Genomic DNA, 16422 nt, shown 5'->3' with positions numbered 1-16422 from the left:
TTAGTGGCATCACACTACTGCTGAAGGTGTGCCTTTCAGTCCTCAAATATGCAGAATACTACACAAAAAGCCACTAATGAATATTACAACTGTGGCAGTAGAATCATTCTGCAGTGTGGGCTATAGAGGAGAATACTTTTATTTTCAAACATCTTTCAGCTTTTTTAAAATACTTTTATTTTCAAACATCTTTCAGCTTTTTTAACATGTGGAGAATTTTTCTTGTTCCTTCAATTATCCCCTTGCACCAATAAAAATTACTGACAAATGCAGCCCTATTTGCAGCCATTAATTCTTAGTTGTACAAAATCACCTGAACAGTTTCCATCAAGTTTTTTTTCATTTAGAGGTAGCTTTTAAGTACTCTTTCATTAATCATAAAGGCTGCTTTAGATTTGACTGGACTTACTAGGTCAACAGACCTTGAATTGGAGAAGATAGTTTTATGGTCTACTGAGAAACTAGTTTTACATGGAAATGAAATACAAGAACAAGGGTTGGAAAATGTTAAGGCTGTGGTATAAAGTAAAACATACCTGTGTGAGCCAAGGACAGAATACTAGCCACTTTTAATTTCCTGACTTTTGTTAGCTTGTAATTCAGTGCTTTTATTTAAATGCTTTTGCCTGAGTTTTTACAACTTATTTGGAGAGACATATTGGCCAGCTTCTCAGCTACTGTATGCTGACAACAGTTAATCATGTGTTTCTTTGTCTTTTAGTGAAACTCAAGATTCTTATGTTTATGTTGTCTTATTTTTCATGATTTGTAGTATAATTAGGAGTGGCTGGCTTGGCTGTTTTTGGTGCTTTGTACATATTAAGTTTCATTGCCCAGTATGTGGGAACATAGACAGCATTTACCAGCTCATTAACCTCTTTAAATTGGCTGCAGAATGGATGATTTCCTGTCACCATCACAGGTCAGTGGATGCATTGCATTCTAATGGACTCTTTCTAGAATATTTGAAAAATGTTAAGCTACCACAGCATTGATTGATTGATTGATCGATTGGCATGATTTTTCTAATTTATGTGTGGCTTTTGTGGGGGGCAAATCCAGATAAGATAATAGGTTAATGTTGTTTTTATGAAGTCAGAAAGGCAGATATTGACTAAGAAAACCTCACTAGGTGATCCTGTTCCTCTGCAAAATGTAAATATTTTATACACACACATCAAATTTCCAGGACACTCAGTATAGGGTATGTTTGGACAAGGATGAAGTGCATATGACTGTGTGGTCTCAGTGGTATACTTGACCACTAGTAAGCATCTGCCCTGGATCTGTTCTTAGGAATTTCACAAGATCAGGAAGGGTGGCCTTTGATTCTCTGTGTTAAAAGTGGTGTCCTTCACAAAAGCCATTATATATTTAACTGAAGAAATCCATAAACCTTATTTGCTCAGTGGACTATGGCAGGGTTGACACCATCATTCTTTCAAATGTTACACTTACTGAGTCATGGAAATTTGCATAGGTAGGTGATTTTGCTGTTCAGCTGAGTGTTTTCAATCATGTAGAACACATCATGAGAAAGAGCTTAAAAACAAGAAGACTCTGGGTTTGTATTAACTACAACTGGATACCTGAGTTTTCTTTTCTGAGTACTTGCCACGTAAAGAGCAAGCTTGGTGTTAGCTTCTGCTAGTTTGGCGGCAGGTAGAGCTGGGTGATTCTGGACTGTCATGTCAAGATTTCTAAAGTGAATAGAGACTTTTGCCAAAATAAGTCCCAATCAATTAGCAGCATGGAGAGAGCAGACACTAATACTACAGTGATTGAATATACTTTCCTGTACATGTACGCAGCACATGCATAGAACTTACTTACAGGTGGCTGAATACTAAGCGATATTATGAGTTATGAAGTTAGCAGACCACAAAGCCCTTTATATTAGTTGCTAACTCTATCCAAGCTCTGCAAGATACTAGTGAAAAGACATGAGAAAGCTTTGTGACTGTCTCGCAGGTTCATTAATTATAGATGCTCTGGATTAATCACATAGGCTCATCACAGAGTGTAATTTAAGATTACAGGATGCATCAAGTGGAATCAATCTGCATGTCATATTGCAAAAATGAGATAGATGTCATATGTTAGATTTTATGCATTAACCTAAAAATCTTGCCACAAACAGTAGGACTTCTGCTGTCCAGGATTCTTCCTTAAAGGAATGTCTTTGATTTGTTTGTGTCACTGAAAACCACAGTACAGATTACAGACTCAAAGCTAATTTTTAAATGTGCTATTCAAGGTGCTTAGTGAAAAGAAACTTACTCGCTTTTACTGAGTGTTGTTTGTTTTAACTGAAGTGATTACTAAGCTGGTCTTTCATAAATGGTTGACACTCTGCTGAAATCACTCTCTGTTCATCACAGCACTGACACACCTGTGCTCATAACTTAAGGTTAATAGAGCTGATAAATGGGTACTGAATATCTCTAGCTTTGGGTTGTAGTCATTATGTTCTCTGCTATTGGCATGTTAGGAGAATCTTAGACTGTGATTCCAAGAAATGTATAATTGTATACATATTTTTTTCCTGGCCTTGATGTATCATCATCATAATGTTATATACTATGTATTATGCTTTTATTTATAGCTCCATTCTGTTCTCAATTTTAAATGTCACAACCAAGAATTTCTAGTTTTCAGTTGTTAATGCAATGACTGAATTTAACTGTTCTAGTTAAATTTAACTGTCCATACATTGCTATTATTGAAATTAGATTTCTCTGTCGACTTCAATATTGGAACAAGTTTGTTTTTTCAGCTTTTGCTTGTACAAGTTGAAGTTGGGTGTTCATGACACTCATTAACCCCCAAACAATATTTTATGTATCAGTATAATTTAAAAATTCTCAGTCCATGATTTGTTACCTTATTTGTAATATGCTATATCATATTACAGTTCACCTAATTTTTAATTTCCTTTTCTCTAATGCAGGGTTGGGAAGAAACTGTGGATGCTGCAGTTTCTTACTTGTTAAGAACTTGTTTGTCAAAGAGCTCCAAGGAGCAGGCCCTGACTCTCAGCAGCCAGTTGTCCATGCCCAAAGATACCAGCAGACTGAAGAAGAACATCACCCTCTTCTGTGATAGATTGGCCAAAGGCGGTCGCCTTTCATTAAGTACAGATTCAGTCACTCAGCAAACTGCTGTCATGCCAGGTAAGACATGAAGTGCATGTTCAAAATCCAAAATGTTTATTTGCATATTAAAACAAAAAATTTTGAACATTCTATTTTCTTGGCAGTTTGTTTTTCATTGATTGTGGAAACCAAACACTGGTTGTGTTGCTGACAAGTAGAATGACTTAGGTAATAAGATAATTTTAAGTCTGAGGGATTTTTCTCATTTTATTCAACACTTGCTGTTGCTCTTACACAGTATGCACAGTAATGCAGCAAATGAAACCCAGAAGGTCATTGTTAACCTCTGAAATTCTTATCACTTATTTCTTTGCACATTTCAATTGGATGTGTACATGTGTATGTGTCTAATGTGATGGAAAAAAGGAAGAGTGAAAATTCATGCTTTCTTGGTAAAGAAATTAATATATTTATAGTAGTGGCTTTATGGCCTATGCATATGATAAATCATGAGGTAGTGATAACACTAAATAAAAAAAATCTGCAACTTTAGAAGGTACTAGTTGGCTGGGTGATACCTCACAGAAAGCACAAAATTGAAGATAAAACTAATTTAAGTATGTGTTGAGTAATATTTCCCATATAGAAAAAGAATGTGGCCAAGATTTCGCAGTGCACAATGATTTACATGAATGTCATGGAATTACTGTTTTAAAAGGAAATTTTATTCATGTCCTTTTCTATATTGCTACTTTTTAGTAATAGTAGGAGCAACATCACACTTTTTCTGTGGAGCCTGAATTTTACCATCTTTGTACTGTTGCAAAACATTTTCTCCCTGTGTTTTCCTCCAGTGAGATAGATAGACAGGTAGATAGATAGATAGTCTCTTTGTAAACATCAGATACTCCTGGTGACTTGGAAACAGGTATTTTTTTCCCAGCTTTCTGCTCTGAATTTGGATTGGCTGTTCATTCAACTTCATACTCTCCTAAACCATAGTATCACTATGGTCTTGGACCTCAATGCCTTCCTTCTCCTGCAGCAGTCTTCACATCTGTAAGGAAAAGTTTGTATTTTATATTTTCATCATTCTTAAAGCTGGAAGTTTATTATGTTGGCTTCATGGATATGGTTTTTGATAAAGATTGGAGTTGTGTTAGGGCAGTATCTTGATTATCAGTATTTTGCTTTCTTACATTATAAAGAATAATTAAGTTCCTGTTTAATATAACATGGATGGTGTGTGCAGTGTTTCAGCAGCTCAAAAGTCCTTATGTGCAGCCTTCCTTTGCATGTGCTACTATATATAAAGGATCTGGTAAAACAGCTTCAAACCGTGCAATGGTAGAAATTCTACATACATATATGGTTTTACTTTAGTGTTACACTGTTGCCATACCTGGAACCAGACTTGTAATCGTGTGAAGCAAGGAAGTGAGGCAGAATAAGTGTCATATTGGCTCTACAAATTTCTGTTAGTATTTCTTTGCAGGACTAAAATATGTGTGAAGGGCATTTCTTTCATTGAACTTTGATTATATAACCATTGTTTTTTCTTCTAAGAATTTTGGAAAGGTATACATAGCTGCAGTTCAATTTTTTCCACCTAAGCTAATAAGGTGAATTGATTTAATAAGGAACTTCACTTCTTCCTATTCAGTTGACTAGTGTTATTGAATTCAGGGAACTATGCAATTAGATTATAATTCTGTTAGGAAAAGAGTAAAATTTGTAAATATTGTAAAAAAAATTAGAAGAAATATTGCTCTTCATAGACTTTGCATTTACTCATTAACTGTTGAAAGAATAAAATTTTTGAAAGAGGTCAACAATAAAAAATTTCATCTTAATTTAGAGGAGAAGCTCATTAGAGAGAAATACTTCTGTCAAATGCTCAGAATAGCTTAGTATTTAAGTAGTTACTCTCCAACAAGATGTGCTGTGTATTTTGAAACTGTGTGTGTTTGTCTTTGAATGGACTGGAGAAAACTTGGAACTTCTTTTTGAGAATAAAGGTTTTACTGACACTTTTTAAACATGTTTGTCTTGTCACCTGTTCATGTTTTCTCTGGCCATCTCTACCTTGGCAAGTAATGTGGTCTGTTAGAAGCAGATCTGCAGGACGGACGAGGCTGATCTGCAGGACGGACGAGACTGGCAACATGACTTGTATAATTTCTGTTTCAGAACTAGCTCTGTGCATGTACTGGTTCTTCATTAGCATTTGGAGTGCTCTAGGTACATTCCTGGAATTCATCTGCCTGGTTAGATTTACCTAAAAGAAATGAATTCCTGTGCTCAAGACCACTTGTCACTGTGAAAACAGTGTTATTAGTGGGGACAATCAAAAAATTTGACTCACTGTTGAGTCCAGCTAAAAGCACCTGTTTGGTCTACACTTGGAAGAAATTGAGAATGATGCCTTATAAAGGGAAACCAGTATACAAAATAACTCTATGCTGTTGAGTCAAGAGCTCTTTGATAATCCCGAGAAAACACAGGAACTCCTTTTGCCAGCCCTTAAAGGAGAGAACTGGAATAGGTAGAGGAGAATGAGGTAGAGCTATATGTGGAGAGGGAGACTGAGAATTATATTTGTATCTGAGGATTTATGGTTAAATACTGGATGTTAATGTAGGGGAAAGTTCTTCAGGATGTTTAAACTCCAAGCCAAGCGAAAGATGGTCACATAATTGTTCACTAGGGTAACTGGAATTAGCTTGAGGATTTTGTTCAATGACACTTTTTCTTTAGCCACTTCTTTTTCTTAATGATGAAAAAACCCTTTTTTCCATAGCAACCAACTTTAGAAAATTTCTTTTAAAGTGCCTAGGACCCTTCTAGTATTGCAGCACTGTAATAGTAGGCTCAATTTCTAGGAGTTATATTCAATATGTTCATGATGGTGTACCCTGAAATCTAGAGAAATTGCCTGAAGCCACATTGAAAAGCTGATGATTATCTTATATTCTTTATATTAGAAGTGTGCAACTATTTGAAAGATGCCTTCAAAAGTAGTTGTCAGTATTTGTAGTTAACCCAAGACTATATGTTAGAGGTAGACCATGGTCTCTCCTGGGTCTGGTTTTGTTCACTATTTTCTTTAATAGATTCAGTGATGGAATATGGGCACGAATGTTAAAATTGTGGTTTTGCAACAAGCTTGCAGTAGTTTCAGGCATATTGAGAGAGCAATAATGCTGATCTTGATAAATAAGAGGAAGGATCTAAAGTTACTAAGATGGTTTTCAGTTGAGACAAGAGCCAATGACTCTAGCAAGTAAGAATCCGACAAACTAAAATTTGAGAAATAATTCTGTAAGCACTGTTTCCATAGGATAGGCTCATGGGTGTTATATTGGACCAGCAACTGAATAAAAGACAGCAATATGTTCCCACTAAAGGTGAATTCCAACTCTGGGTTGTAGTCATATGAATTCTAATGAGGAGATATGATTCTTTCTTTCTATTCTTCGTGAGCAGGATTCACAGGGGAGCACAATTTAAGGAAAACCTAGACAAACTGAATAGAGTTCAGTTTTGTTTCTTCTGAGGGAAAAATAAAGAGAAATTTAAGGGGGGTCATGGTAGTTTTCCAGTATGTAAGATGTTCTTATATGGGTGATTAAAATTGAATCAGTATCATTGGCTAAATATGATTATAACTGTAAACCACATCAAGCTATATCATGTACTGTGTTGCCTTTGGCAATGCATAAATGGCTGGATGAGAGGAATGATGAGGGGTTAAGGGAGTGGTGCCAACCCAAAGTGTGGGTCAGTGCCAGGGAAGTGCTTGGAAAGGTGCTGTGGGCCACCCACATTGTCATGTATTGAGTTAAATGGGAATGAGAATTTATAGCATAAATCCTGATGACCTGCAGTGAGTTAATTCTGTAGCTTTTAATGGCCTCTTATAATATCTGTGTCTTTTTCAGGATTGCTTTTAAAACCTTGATGAGTATTAACTGTGGTTTTTTGAAGACTTGTTTAGATGTCAGTCTGATTGGAGCTCTGTTTACAATATCGCTTCACCCATATTTTGGGAAGCTCAGTTCTCTTCGACTAGAGTGTGATCCTGCTTTTCCTATAATAGTTCCTGATGTGATGTGCAAATAGCGCCTGTATCAGTTCAAGCCTTTGTTCAAGCAAGGATTTTTAAATTTAAATAAGGACTTTATTTTTCTTTAGACCATCATTTTTCTTCTGCCTTGTTTTCTCAACTCAACTTCAGTATTTTTTATCTCTTGGCTTCATTAGGAGATCATTATACTGTGCTTTAGCATGATTTACTTATGTAGTTGAATATAACTGGAGCAGTAGAGAAAATATTATTTAACCAGAAAGTCAATTACTGAGCTCCATCACTGAAATCTGTGGAATGCCAAAGACTGTCATCTTCCCAGATGGCTGAATCTTTAGAACTGAAATTACAAGGAAAAGGATGAGTATTTTGCATCCAGGAAATAGGACTTACAAATAGTTTTGTCTAAGTGTAATATTTGAAATTTATATAAAGTTGGAGCTAGGAGGCAAGACGACTGCCCATCTGCCAGCCGTTGTGTTGCAATGGGGTTAACAGATCCAGGATATCAGTAACAAAGTTTATCTGGACTCTCAAACACCTTGAACAGTATGTCTTGATAACTTTTATAGTAGCTTAGTGTCCTTGTTGGAAGGGTTTCCCAATGTTTGATGTACATTGTTTTTCCTTCAAATCAGTGTTTTATTGTGAATATTGAAAATGGAGCTGGCAATTAATGATGTTTTTTAATTGTTTAAAACTTTGGAATATTTTTGGTACATTCCTTCAGTAACTTTTCTTTTATACTTACTGTGACTAAATTATCGCAGTCTTTTGGTGATGATTTTCAATTTTACTCTTTGTTTTCCAAAATAGAATGCTTCTCCTTTCGTCTGTGCAGGAAGTATATCGTACTGTACTCTGCCCTATCTCAATTTCAAGACCATTTTCTACAAATTTGTTGCCTAACCAGATGTTTCCCATTCTGTATTTTTACAGAATCAGCATGGTAGTGTTTACTTGAGTAGATACTTTGTTTTCATAGTTTCTTAATTTATCAAGTTGATTATAATTGTACTTTGTATAGTCATGTTTCTGTAATTTAGATTATGAATGGATAAATGCAAACTTTAAAGGCAATGTTCTTTAGCACATTTAGTATATATACGTACCCAGAATCTATATTCATGCTTTAGAAGGCAGAAGTTTTTCTAGGGTTTCTTTTCTTTGCTTAAGCTTATAAAAACCTGTTTTCAAAATCCTGTTGTGGTATTTGTGAGTGAATACTGCCCATTTGAAAGCTGTTTTCTTCACTGGAAAGCTGGGATGCAACAGAATGTGTCATATTCCTTAAGGAACTCTCTGTTTACATGCTATTAAACTTGGGGAGAATGTTAGTACTAATAGGAAAAACATGTGGATTTGAGATCCTGGAAGAACAATATTAATTTATATATAAGAAATAGACATAAATATTGCTGCAAGTTCTTAGTGTGCTGAGTGTACCTAAAGAAAGACTAGTATTAGTTAGTTTGATGTGAAGATATAGGATTTTTGTAGTTGCAAATTCCTCTCTTAGGCACTTAATTATGAATTCTTCATTAGTCATTAGGGGAAGGGAACATGCAGTGTAAGTCAGGTATTCTCCAACTTTAATAGATTTAAATGCAGAATATCTTGAAAAATGTAGTGGCTTCTGTTTGTACTCACAGAGGTTCCAGTCTGTGTTTGTAATGTTATCTTGGTAGCAATTACAGTAACTTTTTTTCCCTGGAGAAGTTAGAATCATGTAGTTTGAATTTCAAGTAGCCTGAAAAAGGCACAGATACAGAAGTTGGCCCTGAGGCCAAAACAGTGCTTTTGAACCACTGGCAGATATTTATAAAAATCATGTGAGGCTGACAGAGCATGGTTTGAGATATTTTCCTGTAAAGTATTGTGAGCTTGAGATCACGATATGTTGTCAGTTTTGTGTAGCCTTCCATGGTGGTGCAAAGAAGTGTATAAAAATATGGGGTTTTTCTCATAGATGTGACACAAGTCCAGTGTTTATTTCTGCAGAAGACTGTGGTCCATTATGAAGTGCGATTCTCATTTAAGATGCTTTCCATATGCTTTCTATAGCAATAAAATACTGAACTACTTTTTTTTTCCCTTAGAGACCCTCAAAATAATGCTTTCAAATTTCTTTTTCCTATTTTAGTTTCAATATATTGGGTATTCATAAAGCTTTTTAGGACAGCTTATTAAATCTAGGTAAGGAAGAGTATTCACAAAGCCTGCTGAAAGTACTTGAAAGGATTTTGTAGACCTGAGCACTGTTCAGCACTGACTGATGAAACTGGTGGTCATTGACCAAATTAGATTCAGCATTTTACCCGTCTTTATTATAGGGCTCCTCACCTGTTTTCGCTATTCCCTACCTGCTTCCATTCAAGTAGCATTTACAAAAGTGTCTAAAGGACATTGGTATATATCTGTGAACTCAGGAAATCTAAGCCTTAATAATAGTGCATTTTTCTCTTTGAAAATCAGTTTGCTAAGGACTTCTTTCTTAGATGTACCTGGAGGCTTTTACTGCCCAAAACACTGTGTCAATTCATTCCTAGGGAATTCTTAGCACAGGCCCTTAAATATGAAACTGACATTAAGTGACTTTAACTATTGTGAGGCAAACTCTAACTCATCTTTTCTAGTTTCCTTAAAATCATACAGATTGATCAATTAAATAACTTTATGGATTTCCCAGGGAAGTGAGTTGTTTACGAACAGCGAAAAAGTATTGTTTTCATGGATAATATAAAACTGAACTCCTTATTTAAACAGAAAGACAGTAAGATTTTTCTTACATTTTCTGGCTAAATTTATTTAATGTATGTATATGGAGTATAGCTATGTGTCACTGAAGTATTGCATTCATTATTCTTCATTTTCTTAAGTGCTCAAAACTTGCATTTACCTGTTTTGAAAGTTAATGTATGTTTGCAGGTTAGGAACTTGTGTACTACTTGCATTGAAACCCAAACTGATCCATCATCACTGTATAAGTCTTTTTGAAACTCCCGTATTTTGCACACTGCCTTAAGGCAAACAAACATTTGGTAAAATGTGTACTTTCTATCTTCTCCTTTTAGTTCTTCCTTCTAGTAAGGCTACCAGTATGGCTCTGATTAATTTTTTTTTCCCCTTTGGTTTTCCTCAATTATTTTCTGTATATCTCCTCCCTACATTGGGCTTCACCGGTTTCCTTGTCCATCCTGTGCCCTTTGATGTCCATGCAACTCCATGCCCAGTCCCTTCCCTGTGATAGTTGGAGCAAGTAACCCCAGCACTAGCCACCCAAGGGAGTAAATGACTCTGACAGAGAGAGGTAGCAACAAAAGGGTAGGAAGACCTTTTCTGATCAGCTGTCAGTTGGGTCTCCCAAAGCAGTAACCGCAGGGAAAGTCCTGGTGGTACCAGTCTGGGTCTGTCAGGCAAGGAGATTTTAACAAGGCTTGCCAAAGGTGTAACAGATACTAAATCCATAAACACTGCGATCATTGTGTACTTCTGTGTCCAATTTGTGCAGCTCTGCATGGCTGAGCTGTTGTGCCAGTTTAAACATAGCTAGCTGCCTTCTCTCCATCTAATTGCAATGATAATCACATGAGAATGATAAGAGCAAAGAAGTTGCTCTGACTCTTACAGCCTTTAGCATTGTCATGCACTCCTGTTAAACTGTGTTGGGTCAGCTAACAATGAGACATGATATAGTATATAATGGAACTTGATACAGTGCTGCAGCTTTAATTTGACTTCTATTTCTTCATGTTTAAAATATTTTTTCAGAAAATTATCAGCTGTTCACGATGAACAGTTCTATCTTAATATAAAAGCCTAGAAATGAGTGAATAGTAATATATCAAACATTTTAAACTAATTGTTTGGGTTTTATTTTTGAGACTAAAATATGTCCCTTGCCCCATAAAGCTGATTTAGTGAAAAGGAAGGGGAGTAGCAAGTCATTAGGGAGAATTTTGGGAGAGCTTACAGCAACAAGTTTTTGTGGTTGCTTAAGAAAAGCTTAAGAACAATTTAGCGGAGCCAGAAACTTGATTGTTTGGCTCTCTGATGTGGATCATTACTCTCTGTAATTTCTTTCCATTGTAACTTCCTTAGCTCTTTAAAACTTTTATTTCTATTGTTTTAGTAATTTTGGTCATTTATTATGTGGAAAGGAAAATTGAACTATGCAGAAAATAAGTGTCGTTCCCAAGGTAATAGTGTAATACCTGTGTATAAACAGAGTTCAAATATGCTGTGCAGTCTGGTGTTGTAGCTCCTACGTACGCTTCAATTTAGGTGTTTTACTGATAAAACACAGATTACAGATTAATAGATTGTGGTGAGCCTAACACATTGCAGCCTGTTCTTACATCATTTGGCTCAGTTCAGGCAAGCACACTGAAAAGTGGAAATCTGAATATCAGACATGGGAAGAAAGCAGTGAACAATGTCTAAGGTGGTCTTTAATTTTAATTCACTTAGTCAACTTTCATCACCCTGCAGGACTCAAATGATAGCTCTCCAAGTGGTTAATTTTCAGGGATTATATAAATAGTAGTAAAGCACTGGAATTTTTTTTTTAATTGGAATGAAGGCACTGATAGAAAATATATGCTTTTTTTTTTCAGGGCATTTCAAGTTCCACTGTTGTGAAAAGGGGCAAAATAAGATGGAAGAGTAACAGGACACATTTTTGTGTAGGGTTGTGAAAAGGTTTTTATTATGTTGTTTAGAACATCTCCCCTCCTCGATTGATATTACAGCTGGCAAAAACCACAGGGGGAAGGAGTACAAAGGTTAAGAAGGCTAAAGCAATAACATTTTTAAAAAAATGAATAATTTAAAGAGGAAAATGTCATGCATAATGAATAAAAAAGAAATCCCTCTTGAGATATGGGATTCATTCATTTGTGGTACTATGAAATTGAGTTGGCAGCATTGCAATTCCAACTTGCCTCAACTAAGTACAGTTCGGATCAACACATTAGTGCCTTGGTGTGCACGATTCCATTGCTGGCTCTTTGCGTTGAAATCCATTAAATTTTAATATGTCCTACTTAGGTATAAGTGGTCACAAATGATTCATAATGTTGAGGTAAGCTTTTGGTGAACATAATTGTCAGTTGAAAAAATTTCCCCTAATGACCTTGCTTGTCACTGGACTTTATTTTCTGTGTTGTTTGAAACCTTTAGAGACCACAAGCAAAAATAAACTTCTAAAATCCATGTTAATAAGGTAATTGTTCAAAACTATAGAAAAAGTATTGCTAATGGAGAAAGTGTACAGTCTCTGACCTTCCATTTCGGAAGATTCAATAGTAGCAGGTAAAAAAAAGCAAAGCTAAAACCTGGATAGTTATTTTAAGAGGCTGCAAAAATTATGTCATTTTTTAAAAAATAAAGCCAAACTTTAATAATGTAGCACAATAATTTTATTTCAGGTATGATATTAATGTAGACCTAGTCTTGTACGTCTAGTCAGTCTTTGGATTTCCACTTACCAGATTTTTTGGTTCCTCTAAGCTTTCCTATGCTGTGATATTTGAAGAACAGCCTATGAGAACAGCTTATATGATGAAGCGCACTGGTATTTGTGCATGAGCTGTAGGCATTTGAAGGCCATAATTAGCGCTGCAGTTTGGATGACATTACTTTTCCTTTCCAGTCCCTATCTGGACAAGACCACCAAAAAATTACCGGGACTGTCTACTTTTTATAAGTGCAACCATGGCAAATTATCCATCGACAAAAAGTTAGCAAGTGAGAGATAGTACAGAGGGATGAAGCAGGATATGTCAAGTATAATGACTTACTCAGTTTCTTCTGACTGGAAGTAGCATCCTTCAGTCAGCAGAGATGCAACTGTTCACATGTCAGGAGATGTTGTGGCCGTTATTTTAGGTACCACAAGCACTTATTTTGCATTTGGTTCTATTCTTGATTTTCTGGCATGTTTAGGTTGAGTAAACCTGACTATTCTCTTATGCTGCCATAAACTGGGTGCACCTTAGCTGAAATTGCTAGTGTTACATTATTATAAACTGAGCAAGTGTGCCCAGAATGAGATAGTCATTTGAATAATTATTTTTTTTGTGTATGTTATCATTGAATTTGTCTTACAGCTTTTGAAGGTCTGTTTGGTCTTCAGTTAAAAAAAATTTTAAAATAATAAAAAAACCCACTTGGGCAATAAAGGTATTAATGTTTTTTTTTTTTTTTTTTCCCCTTAATGTTCAGGTCACGTTAAAATGAAGGTGTTTGTATATGTGGGACTGATTTCATAATTTCTATTGTGTAGGCAGGGTAAGTAACATGTATGAGTCTGTGGAACTCTGTGGTGAATGAACGGTGTAAAACTATATGTACATCACTAACACCATTTCCAGTGTATTTGCTCTTTCACATTACCATAAAGGAGTCCAATAAATCTAAACCTAGTGAAAATTTCATATTTTTTACATGCAGAACTGATTTTTCAATTACTTCAGACTTTTTCAGAGCCTAATCCAAATCCTGATGAAATCTGTGGGAGTTTTTCCATAGACTTCAGTAAGCTTTGGCTCAGGCTCCCACTTTTCAATTTTTCAAACAGATTTGCCAAAAATCTGCAGAGAGCCAGGCACTTGGAAAGTTTTTACTTGCAAAGTACAGCTGGTTTTGAGTTGCATACAGGAAAGTTCCCAGTGCTTTTTTGAAACAGAAAAAAGTAGTTTTAAAGGTCTTATAACTTTAGGTAAAAGAGTGGCTTTAACATTTGAAGCTGAAATTGTTGGGTCTTAGTCTAAGCATGACAAACTCTGTACTAGAAGATTGTTTTTAAAATGCATAACTACATGATAACAAAGCTTTGAACTGCAGTTTTATTATAGCTTTAGCTAAGATTTTCTTGAGTTATGAGTTTCAGAGAGTCGGGGATGTCTGTACTAATAAATGATTTCTCTTTTTGTTTTGGTTCTTTGGTTTTGGCTTTTTTTTTCTTTTTCTTTTCTGCAGTGGAAAACTACACTTCAATTAAAGAATTATTCCCTGAGGTTAACTGCACTAATTTGAGAGAGAGCTCTTGAACTTCAGGGAACATATTACGCAGCCAGATCCATCTGGCGATGTAGGGCAGTTTTCACTGCCTCTGGGTGGTTGGATCCCAGACTTGGAGGTAGATATGGTTGGACATGCCGGGTTTTAGAGACTGTGGGACACAGCCAGTGCCTCGGCAAGCATCGCTCATACCCTTGCATATCAGCCTAAGATTAGAATAGTGGCATTTTAAGGTAGCATCTTGGGTTGTGGATGACAGTTAGTGAGGTATAGAATCTCTCTCAATGTCACTTCGAGTTTTTTGTCTTTTTGAGTGATCACCTCTAGCACATATTGGATGCCAATCAGGCTGCAGTAATGTTCCTCAGTAGCTACATTGTGAATTGCACCCCAATGGTTTTACAGATTTTTCTTAGGGAGAAAAAGGGCAATTTCTTCCTGAATTTGAATGCCTGACATTGTTCAAAGCTGTGTATCATCAGTATTGAGCTTGCAGATTTTTTTTTCTGAATTTTTAAAGAATGAGAGCATGTTTATGACTGTTGATGTTTTTGTGAGCAGTCAGCTGTAAGTCTACTCATGAGCCTGGTATCAATGGTTCCGCTAATGTTCACATGGTAAGCGAAGGTCCATAAATACAAGTTTCCCTTGCCCCTGTGCTTATTTGGACTCACCCATCCCTAAAACTTTGAGCTGGAAAATGTAATCAAATCAAACATATGAGGTGCTTCATGACTCTGGCAGATTTAAATTTTTTTAAAAAAATCATTCTTTTCTTCCTAATTGTGTCCTGGCTGAAACAGAAAGACTGGTTATAAGAGGGCATGCAAAACCAAAAAATCACATGAACTCGAATCCTTAAGGTTTTGTTTTGATTCAGTTGCACTTTGAGGCAAAAATTTAGCTCACCCTCTACTAATTAGAATATTGCTAAAGAACTAATAAAAAAGTAATGTGTAGTTAGCTACATAATGCTGAAGCACTTTTTTTAGGATTGTAAAAACCTTCAGCAAACTGGTAAAAACCTCAGGCTTGATGAGTTTCATGTGATTATCATGGTAGGCTGCATATCTGGTGGGTGTTTGCTGCCTGTTATAAGTGCAAATACCACAGCAGGGTGCAGTGCCAGGAGCTCGCTGTCTTTTGATGAAAGATGTACTTTATTAATTCTGACCCTAACCAAAGCTTGACTTATTCCTCTTTAAGAAAACTAGTTAACTGTAAATTAGAGATATCACCAAAAAGGGTATTACTTCAAAGTTGGGAAATGATTAGGGGGATGTTCCACTGTTTTAATTGAGTTTCAATTTTAATGACTTGCTGTCTTCTATGTAACAATAAACAGCTGTGCCACACTCTGTGTTTCAAAGGACATTTACTCAGCCTTTAAATTTACCATTAGAGATCAAAGAGAAGGTCTGATGTATACGGATGATGAAGGATGCCTCAATTCAAATGGATGGGTGAACAGAAATAGTGCAACTGGAGGTAATAAATATTATGAACAACCTTTTTAATGTAAGTTATGTGGTACTGAACTTTATTAAATTTTATAGCTGCACTGAGAAATCTTTTGTGTTTATCTTAAAACTATATCAGAATACTGATAAGCATGTGTTTCTTCTAGCACTTTTTTCAAATAAACTTTTCAGTCAAAACTGAGGGGTTTTTAAGTAAAAATAATTGCTGGTGACATTCTTGAAAGTAGCTTAGAAATAAATGGATGCTTGAATTACATATAGGAATTTGTGAAGGATATTTCGGGGTAAAGCCTTGCTGAATGATCAGACTTTCCAATCTTAAAATCTATTTAAATAGATATGAATTAGTTGGGTTTTATTTTCTCTAAAATGGAGCAGGTTTCTTGTAACCAGAGTAGTCATTAGGGGTATTAGGTTGCTGTTCAGAGATGCTTAAATGAAGTTATGAACTGGCATTCTCATTTAAATCAGGTCATTAATAAAGCAGGGAACAATATGACAGAAGTTACATGGGAGATTAAAGTTAGTGCAATAAATTACGTTAGATATCCTGGGTCTGTTTACATTCTATCAGAAAGTGTTGCAATGGAGGAGATTCTATGGAGTAATGTAAAATAGACTGCAGCCAGCTATGATGAAGTAGTTAGAGGTTAAGATCTAGCAAGGTTCATACAACGTGTTACAGACAGGATTTTCTTATGCTCCTGTGATTAAAAGTCCTTCTGAGAGTACGACA

General features: G+C 35.7%; 1 protein-coding gene across 4 annotated transcripts in view; it reads left to right on the top strand.

Moving 5' to 3' along the window:
• The window catches only part of BBS9 (Bardet-Biedl syndrome 9), a 286617-nt gene that overhangs the window by 141573 nt on the left and 128622 nt on the right, over positions 1–16422 (top strand). For 3 of the 4 annotated variants that reach the window (XM_017734464.1, XM_017734463.1, XM_017734466.1), the window contains one exon: positions 2951–3173. In XM_017734464.1, the coding sequence (XP_017589953.1) occupies positions 2951–3173 (223 nt within the window). Of the gene's footprint in view, positions 1–2950; positions 3174–13407; positions 13479–16422 lie in introns of those variants that run through there. The other variant, XM_017734465.1, reaches the window with a different exon arrangement.

This window comes from Corvus brachyrhynchos, unplaced genomic scaffold (genome assembly GCF_000691975.1).
Source record: "Corvus brachyrhynchos isolate BGI_N302 unplaced genomic scaffold, ASM69197v1 scaffold94, whole genome shotgun sequence".
Lineage (NCBI taxonomy): Eukaryota > Metazoa > Chordata > Aves > Passeriformes > Corvidae > Corvus > Corvus brachyrhynchos.
Note: the sequence above shows the minus strand (reverse complement) of the source record. Positions and strands in the feature narration are given on the sequence as shown.